This window comes from Betta splendens, chromosome 10 (assembly GCF_900634795.4).
Source record: "Betta splendens chromosome 10, fBetSpl5.4, whole genome shotgun sequence".
Lineage (NCBI taxonomy): Eukaryota > Metazoa > Chordata > Actinopteri > Anabantiformes > Osphronemidae > Betta > Betta splendens.
In genome coordinates this window covers 4,897,081-4,906,564 of record NC_040890.2, presented here as the reverse complement: position 1 = coordinate 4,906,564, position 9,484 = coordinate 4,897,081, and the positions used below count along the sequence as shown (strand labels likewise).

Here is a 9,484-nt window from a genome sequence, read left to right as displayed (position 1 = left end):
CTCCAAGCAGGACACCAAAGCACTCTGAAGCTGTATTGTTTTAAACACTGACTCAAACTGACAGTGCCTAGCGCTGCTGCTCTTGCAGCTTGAATAAGTGTTGAATAAGAAGAACACAGAATATGCAGACGTGTTCTCAGGTGGCCAGCTCACGTTTGATCTGTGACACGCTGCTACAAGACACCTACAGTAGAAAGGTCCAGGGACTCCTCAGCATCTGATCAGCAGAACATTAAGCAAACATCCACAACTTTGCTCCAAGCTGATGAGCTACTAGAGCTCCTAGGGCCCCAAATCACTGTGGGGATCTACAGAGACGCTATTGGTGTCAGACGCTGTGTCCTTCTCTGACCTTCATCCAATACATGCAGGGTGAATCCAGACCCGTTTCACTATCAGGATAAAGACGACCATGCAGCTGTAGAACTACATGAAAAGGTGGGAATATTGTTAAGAAATGGGAAAGTTTGGTTTTTGACATTTTAATGCAATTATGAAATAAAAAGCCATGTGACTCAGGGAAAGGTTTGTGTCCTGGTTTTCCAACATGAATGAATCAAACTGCTCCTTAAGATGTAAGTAATAACTGCTTGTTCAAGTACGTTCTGAAGTCAGAGGTAGACACACAGTCAAGAGGAAGATGCCTGGCGTGAGCTTCTCTTCAGGTCATTCATACTTGAGCAGGATGATATGAGTGACAGCAGACTCAGGGGACAAACACGCTCAGGTGTTCACACTCTGTTTTTTCCTGGAGCAAGCTGCCACACATGAGACAAAAGTGATTCACGATTCACAGCTTATTTCTGGAATCTGGAATTTGTAGACACCCAGTTAATGGCCTGATGTCAATTGCTGTGAGTCACCAGCACCTGCCCAAGTCAACAATTAGCAAAGACAATGAAAACAAAACTACTAATTAACAAGTAGGACAGATTGGTCACCACAGAAACATCTACACGCAAAGACAAAAATAAGAAATAAAAATGTTTTACCGTGACAAAGATTTTCAGTTTCTTTAAAGATACAAAGATGTTGTGCTAGATGTGCAAACCTGAAACAGTGTAAAACGCAACAAGAACAACAAAACCTTTTGACTTGACGGCTTCATTTGATCAGCGCTGCCTGTGCCTGCTACACTGGAACCTTCAGTCCCACCTTTAACTTCTGGGATGTCTGGGAAATACTGCAACAGGTAACAAGCTCCTTGATCGTGACAGTCAACAGTTTGACCTAGAAGCCAATTGATGTGACGTGGGGCCACTTCCCTGTTCCTGAGAATGTCTAATAGTTTTGGACATTCCAACATTCCCCACCCAGTGGTACGCCCTTTGGGCTTCACCGATATAAGAGGCCTCTATCTGTCCCTCAGTCACAGACAGGACACACAAGCTTCACTTTCATCTTTGTAAGTGTCTTCTGACTATTATTCACATATTGGGCTGTTTACTGCTATATCTCCTCTAACGCTTCTTCTCCTTGTATTTAGGGAACACTGAACTAATAGGTACTGGACGGTTTTCTACCTTTATTTACCTGCCACTTGTGATCCTCGACACACTTATAATCATTTACTGACATCTCTGTTTAACACAGACAGTAACAACATGTACAGGATGATCCTGACTGCAGGTAAGGAGGCACTCACCTTGTACTCGCTTCCTCACCAAACCTCCAAAGCTCAGAGTTTCTGCAACTGATGCATTAACAACATCAAAATGGTTGACTTGCCCTCAACCACTTTAAAGTAGTGGCTAATGGAGGAAAACATGTTTAAACATTACTGTGACATTGTTGTTGATGTGTTACTGACTGAGCCTTGTACTTTGAAGGCCTCTGTTTGATCATCGCCAGCTTGGGTGAGTGTTAAACACCTGACATTTACTATTACTACTCTATAGTGCAGGCAGCAACTGTGTGTTTTTCAAATACTTCCCATGTTTAATCTTCAGCCAGAACCACCAGTGCTAGCTGTATCAGCACTAGCACTAATGGATGCCCTGCAGGGTTCTGTACTGGGAGGACAGATGGCAACTACATCAATGCAGCCAACCCAAATTCATTCTACCAGTGTTCCAATCAGCTGACCTACAGCACACCTTGCCCAGCATCAGGACTGGTCTATAGAGCTCCCTGTGACTGCTGTGACTACCCAAACAACCCATGTCCTGCCACAAAAACGACATCTCCTACTACCACTCCCTACGATCCCTACTGCCAGAACAAGCAAGATGGCTACTATTGTTACACAAACGACTACTCCAAATACTACTGGTGCGTCGGTGGAAGAACCTACATCATGCCATGCCCACAAGGCACGATCTTCACCCCTAAAGTCAACAACTGTGTCCGTCCTGAAAATGCTTAAATACCTGTTGTCTTTGCTCTGGAATTACTCAGCAATTTCACCCATGTATCAATATGTAACAAAACTATGCTTTTTGTGGAGTCTTGTTGGGCTTTGTTGCTTCTCTGTTCAGGGACATGTTAGCTAATTCTGCCACTGATGGCGCTTGCACTTACTGTATCTGATGAATTATCGTGGAGAATAGAAGTGCCTGTTTATGCTTCTTCATGCAAACTTATATTAAATCTGGAAAACTCAACACTGTTGCAGATGTCAACACTTGAACACCGCAGCAGTAGCAAAAGGCTTTAGCCTCATTCAACAGGCTGAAGCCCTGAAACATGGTGCCTAGCTCACAGGCACAGGTTGACAAAGCTGCATGGTTTACTCACCAGTCTCTCCAAATGAGAAGAAACAATAACTCAATAATGTTAAGCAGTAATGCCTTTGTAATGCATTAGATAATGTTTATTGAAGCATCGAAGCTCCTCTGAGTGACGCAACACAAATAGACACTCAAAAAAAAAACATCAGGCCTAAAACTTTAAATGTGTAAACATGTAAATTTACCATGTGATTTTACCACATAAATACTAGGTAAGAGGGAACATTTAATGTAAAGTCTTTCAGTTAGGTTAGGGTTATGCCATTAAATAAAGGATTACACAAAGTTAATGCAATATTACACATAAACATTTTCTTTGTGTGAAATAATTACATAAAATAAGATCATCATGATTCATACCTCAAATTGCCAGTGTACCCCGCCTCTCACCTATAGCCAGCTGGGATAGGCTCCAGCCCCTCCGCGACCCCACATACGGGAATATTCCCCACGTGGAATAGAAGATGGATGGATAAATGGATAACTTTTATGTCTTGACCTGCTCCCTTATTGGAGGTGAGGGACCACATACAGTATATGATGCTGGACATGGTGGGATCAACTAGGTTTGAACCTACTTCCCAGGCTAATGCTCTAACCTCTGAGCCAACAGAGGTCCTCTTGCTTTGTGTTTTGATTTAAAAAAACATGACATATAAATAAAAGTATAAACGACCAACTGCAGAAGTACAGATCAGACACAGACAGCTCCAAAATATGTGGGGTCTTTATTTTCCGACTGTCCCAGTTGAAGGAACAGTGTAAATAACCCAGAATGCATTGACAATAGTGGCACTTCCGCCATATGCTTTTAATTTGGCTGCTCTCTTCCTATACCATCATGAGAGTGTTGCTGTGTGCTAAGATTGGCGGTGTGCAACGAGTACAGACAACAGTGAAAACCAAATAAACAATCATAATTGTGTTTAACCTTGCAAAGAGGCACAAGGTTTGTTTTTACTTTTTAATAAGGATTCATGTATTTTTTATTAAAGTATAAATTAATGATGTTTTTGTATTTAGCAAAGTTGCTAATTTTAATTTTGCTTACCATAGCTCCACTTACGGTGGAGAATGTTATAACGGACAGAGCAACAAATTCATCAGTAAAGCGTCATCTTTGATCAAGGGGCCTACTACAAACAGCATTAGTTAAGTTCGAATTGGTTACTCATAGACGATGGCTAGTAACAACAAAAAATACAAAAATACACATCTATCTCAGATGGTGGATCCATGTCCAAATAATGTCTCTGTGTAACTTGTGTAACTTCCTTTTACAGCTTAGAAGACAACAGTAGTGGCCTATTCCTGTGGCAAAATAATAAAATAATTGGCACAACTGAACAGTCATTTTAAATCCCTTACAGACAATTACATGTACATTCATGAACACCAAAGTACACTTTTGAATTCCCTAGTAGTGCTAAACAGGCGTAACTCACTTCAAGGATGGCGTGCAGTGTGCTAATGTAGAACAGTTCAGTAGCACTCTGACGGACCTGAACTCCCCTCTAGATGAGTAAAATGTAAAAAATAAGGAAACAGATTGTGCACACCAACATATACAGTAAATGAAACCATAATCTGCAATAGCACTTGTTTGTTGACTGTTTACGTTTAATGAAGCCTGTTTGATCAGAGTGAATTATATATGGAGCGACTTTTTCTAATCTTCTAGCAAGTGCTTTACACAGTATTTTTAAATCTACATTTATTGGTGAAATTAGTCTGTAACATGATGGAAGCAAAGGGTCTTTTCCTGGATTTTGGAGCAGGCTGGGTAATGGATGCTCTTGTTTTACTTCAGCTACCATTTTGTAAAAACTGGGTGCCAGCATGACCAGAACTCCTTATAAAATTCAGTTGGGAATCCATCTGGCCTTGGAGCTAAATCTACAGTAGTTCTGCCAAAGACAACAATGAGTCTAGAGTTGTGGTTTGTTCTTCCTTTAACTTTGGCAGTTCTAGTTTATTCAGAAACGCCTCTATGGCTGAGGTGGATGGATCTATTTGGGACGTATATAACTCTTGGTAAAGGTTTTTAAAGGTATCATTTATTTCATGGGAATCATGAGTAATGTCCACTTTCTTATTAGTTATTGAATGGAGGATTTTTTTTCTTTATTATTTTTAAATTGATTGGCTAAAAATTGACCACATTTGCAAAGTTTTCCCAGCATAACTGATCTATTTGAAACTGAGTTTTGGGATCAAATATATTATTTAATTTCATCTTTAGATTTCTTAGGTCTTCTAGGACATCATTGGTTGAAGAGACATTATATTTAATCTCTAGAGATTTTATATTTTTGCTCTAATTCTAATTTAAGTACTGGAGCATAATAATAAGCAATAATTCTACCACGCATAACTGCCTTCCCAGTCTCCTAGAGAACACAAGGTGAGGTTCCTGGTGTATCGTTGTTTTACAAAAAGGTTGCCCATTCTCTCCTCACATAACTGATAAAGTCTTAATCATTGATTAATGATATATTAAACCTCCAATTCCTGGTTGATGGTGTAACTGTCTTGATCAAAGAAATGGACACTGGTGCATGATCACTGATTGTGATAGAGTGAGTATTGGTGTTACAGCTCTTACATCTTGTAAGAGTTATTTACTAAAATGTAATCTATACGGGAGTAAGAGTGGTGAACTGGCAAGAAGAAGGTGCATTCCCTGGAGGTAGGGTGAACAGAACGCCATGTGTCACAGAAACCAAAATCATCCATGTACCGTTTTAAGGTCTATACTGATTGCCAGTTCCTGTTGCTCACAGCTTTGCTTAGCCTGTCCAACTCTGGGTTAAATACTAAATTAAAGTCCCCTTTTAGAAAGGCAGTGGCGTTCCAACAAAATAAATTTGAACTGCATTGCATGGAAGGACAGTCTAATAATATATAAAAAAGCACTTTGTGCTGCTAAAAAAGACTGTAGACAGGCTGACTAAGAGTCATAGCTGTGCCATAGCTGTGTTGGGCCTACTATCCCCTTAAATCTCAGGAGCAATGACTTTGTGAACTACTTTACTAATAAAATTAACACCATTACAGAAGACATTCAGTAGCAGTTCTAACAGGACTTAGAAAGAGAGGTCACATTTCTCCTACATTAGCTTCTCCGCACTGGCTGCCTGTAAAATGTGCTGTTCATGGAAGAAACAACTGTGGGATCCTACTCACCTACAAAGTACTTACTGATATAGCTCCTTCTTATCTTATCTTAAGACCTCATAGTTCCTTATGCTCCCAGCAGAAAACTTCGTTCTCATAGCGCTGGGCTGCTGGTGGTTCCTAGAGTCTTTAAATGTAGAATTGGAGGCAGAGCTTTTAGCTACCAAGCTCCTCTCCTGTGGAACCAGCTCCCTCTTCAGGTTTGAGAAGCTGACACACTCTCCATCTTTAAGATCAGGCTTAAAACCTTCCTTTCATAAAGCTTATAGTTAAAGATGGTTCAGGTCACTGGCAATGATTGTTAGTCACAGGAATCATGTCTTAGTTAAGGTGCAATAGACATAGACTGCTGGAAGATTTAATTTATACACTGAGCTCCTCTATTTCCTTCTACCTGTCCAATAACATCCTATCATTGTTATCAATGTTCATCCAACCATGTCTCTTTCTCTCCAGTAGTTGTGCTTCTCCGTCGCTCTTTCTCTCTCCTCCATTCTGTCCTCACCTACAGGTATCATGGGACTCAGAGCTTTGTGTCTGTGATGGGCAGTTGCGGATCCAACCATCCTGTCTGTATCCAGTCTCTGGTCCAACCATCCTGCCAGTGCTCTGTTGGTGCTTGTTGTTGTTGCTGTGCTTTTCTCTCTCTCTATCCTCTCACCCCAACCGGTCGAGGCAGATGGCCGCCCACATCCAGCCTGGTTATGCTGGAGGTTTCTTCCTCGTTAAAGAGGGAGTTTTTGCTCTCCACTGTTGCTGTCAAATTGTTGCTGTATGTGGGATATGTCGGGTTTAGATGTGTAAGGTCTTAAACCTTACTTTGTAAAGTGCCTCGAGATAACTTTGTTGTGGTTTGGCACTATATAATTAAAATTGAATTGAATTGAATTCTACTATAAGTTTGGAACCAGAGTGAGCAGACAGTGATGTGAAGAAGCTTTGAAAGAAAGAGGGGTCGTCAACATTAGGACCATACACATTAGCTATGCAATATTCAATGTTTTCTATCAAAATATTAATGATTAAATATGTTCCTTCTGGATCTATTGAATAAAGATCTATCTGAATAAAGTTAGTCTTTTTATTTATCAGGATGGAAGACCCCTCTTTGTTTGGAATTGTAACTGACTAAGTAAGCATGTGGGAACTCTGTTGATGAGTGTAATCTATAGTTTTAGGAATATGAGTTTCTTTTAGTAAAGCAATGTCTGCTTGTAGGGGTTTCAAGTGGTTAAATATTTGAAATAGTGTCTCCTTATTGATTCCACATACATTCTGTGTGACAATTTTGAGTGGTGTAATAACTTACCTGACTGCTGTGGATCACTAGTTTTGTGTGGTTTTGTGTCTATGAAGTGTGACAGACTTTAGGTGTGTGACTGAACTTGAGTATCTGTGTATTCTGAGTTGTGTGTTGTCTATGTATGTGCACATGTTTTGCCTGTGCAGTACATGTTTGTGTGTGGCTGCTGGAGGGCTACATAGCTGGCTGACTACGTGGGAGAAGAATAGAGAAGAGAAGGATGTACACAGTGTGGAGTGAAAGTAGGTGAAGGAATAAGAGTGAAGGAAAGGAAAGTGATGAGCTTGATGAGCACTTTACAAACTGTGCATGGGTGATATTAAAATGACATTAAATATTTAACTGAAACATCTGGGAGAGAGAACGAGTTTGAATATTGGATGTAAAGTTATAACACTTAGTTGCATTGCATCTACTGTATTATTTTTTAACACACCTTTTATATTAAGCCATTTTAGTTACATAGCACCTGCTAGTACAGCCACGGAGTTGCTTCTCGGTCCCGGTAGAGCTCTCCGTTGACGTACAGTTTGTCGACGCTAATGACAACCCTGCAGCCTTCTGCCATGGGAGGATAATTCTGAATTATGTCCCGCATGGCACTTCATAGTTTTGGAGACGTGGAGTTTTTGTTCTCTTTGATGCCCAGTGTCTTTGTCACTGTGGAGGTTTGTCTTTATTTCTGTCTTTCTATGTTCAGTTTTGTTTGCCCCTTTGTACAGTATATGGAGCATTTTTAGTTTAACAGTAGCTAATTAAGTTTTTTTTCCTGCCTGAGCAGTGATTTTTAGTTCTTGCATTTTTTCTGTTTATCGCTAGAGAGAGTTCTGCCTTGCAGTGAGTTTATGTTAATTAGTTGCGTACCTGTGTTATAATCGGTCCTGTTAGAGTTAGTGTTCATCTTGTAATTAATAAATGACATATATTTCATTGAATTTTCGCTGTTGGGTCATTCTTCAAGCCCCACTGGTTGGTAACCAGTACAGGGGGAGTTTGTACCAGTATAAAGAAATGTCATGTTAACATTTTACAAAACTATTCCAAAATTTATGTAAACACTGTAGTAAATCATCAGGAGGTGATTAACAAATATTTAGTGAATGATTAACAAATAATCTGTTCCTCATCTGTAAGGAATCTCACTAAGTCAATATTGCACGTTTTTCATTATTGAAAATTAAATTATTGTAATTTCGACTGAATACTGATACGTTATCTTTAGAATGTGATGCACGGAAATGTCACCTGGGGCCCGTTTCAAGAAGGAGGTTTAACAAACTCTGAGTTTAAACTAAACTCTGACCTGATTTGAGTTTGCAAACCTGGAGTTTTCGGTTTCAGAACAGCTGATAAGAGTTGGTTTAAGCAACTCTGAGTTGACTGACTCAGAGTTAAGCCCATGCACCGCGACGATACAAAGCAGGCACCTGCAGGCATAAAAGTGTGGCTAAAAATGAAATATAAAAACATAATTCAAACAGGCATGATCATATCATGGGTGTAGACTACAGTATCTGACTTTACAACATTTGACATAATAAATAACTAATTAGCATGCAGAGTATAGCAATGCAGCAGCATTTTCAACATGCATGTAATGTTTTCACACAGTTAAATCATTTGACTTCTACTCAGCCAACAGAAAGAAGGCAGAGGCTAGAACAACTGGTGGAGGACCTGCACCACCACCACTGACGCATGCGCAGGAGCTGGCCCTCAGCCTGAACACTGGAAAGCAGAGGCTGAAGGAATTCCTGGAGGGAGTTCATCAGAACCAGTCACTCCCCAGGATACAAGTGCATGTGTAAAATGTAAGAGGCCTACCTATATATTTGATTTTTTACATAGGCTACTTTTGATACATCCATTTCTTAGACTCTGGGTTGGGTTCTTTTTTGGTATTAACAGATTCTGATGGTAATATGTGAATCCTCCTGTCACAACAGAAACCCAGGATGTTGTGAGTATACTATTAAATAAAGCTTAAATTATGATAAGCAATATTATAAAGTGTAATATTAATACAGTTTATACACATCACATGATTTCTAACGTTTGTGTTGCGTAGCTTAAAGGATGTAACTTGATCTCCAAGTATACTGACATTATGATCTCCCCTCTTGCCCAGAGTGTGGAAGAACAGCAGGAGGGTCCGTCACATTCTGCTGCACAGATGCACACAGTTCAGTGATGTTCAGTAAATGCCAGAGTTCAATTCTGTAAGACTCACGATATATTCATGAGTCATGACCAGAGCGGGGCCACTTGGCCTCCA

At 40.0% G+C, this 9,484-nt stretch overlaps 1 protein-coding gene and 1 long non-coding RNA gene across 2 annotated transcripts; one reads left to right on the top strand and one right to left on the bottom strand.

Annotated features, from left to right (window-relative positions):
* Positions 1-1,348: 1,348 nt before the first annotated feature.
* On the top strand, positions 1,349-2,603 carry LOC114865015 (probable endochitinase). Its single transcript, XM_055512327.1, has 4 exons — positions 1,349-1,405; positions 1,594-1,629; positions 1,830-1,856; positions 1,950-2,603. The coding sequence occupies exons 2-4, from the start codon at positions 1,605-1,607 to the stop codon at positions 2,363-2,365; spliced, it is 468 nt and encodes a 155-aa protein (XP_055368302.1). The 5' UTR covers positions 1,349-1,405; positions 1,594-1,604; the 3' UTR covers positions 2,366-2,603.
* Positions 2,604-3,438: 835 nt separating this feature from the next.
* On the bottom strand, positions 3,439-7,812 carry LOC129604708 (uncharacterized). The gene is made up of 2 exons (XR_008695857.1): positions 4,175-7,812; positions 3,439-4,040 (listed from the first exon to the last, which is right to left on the bottom strand). It is a non-coding gene; the product is annotated as an uncharacterized LOC129604708 (long non-coding RNA).
* Between the last annotated feature and the right edge of the window lie 1,672 nt (positions 7,813-9,484).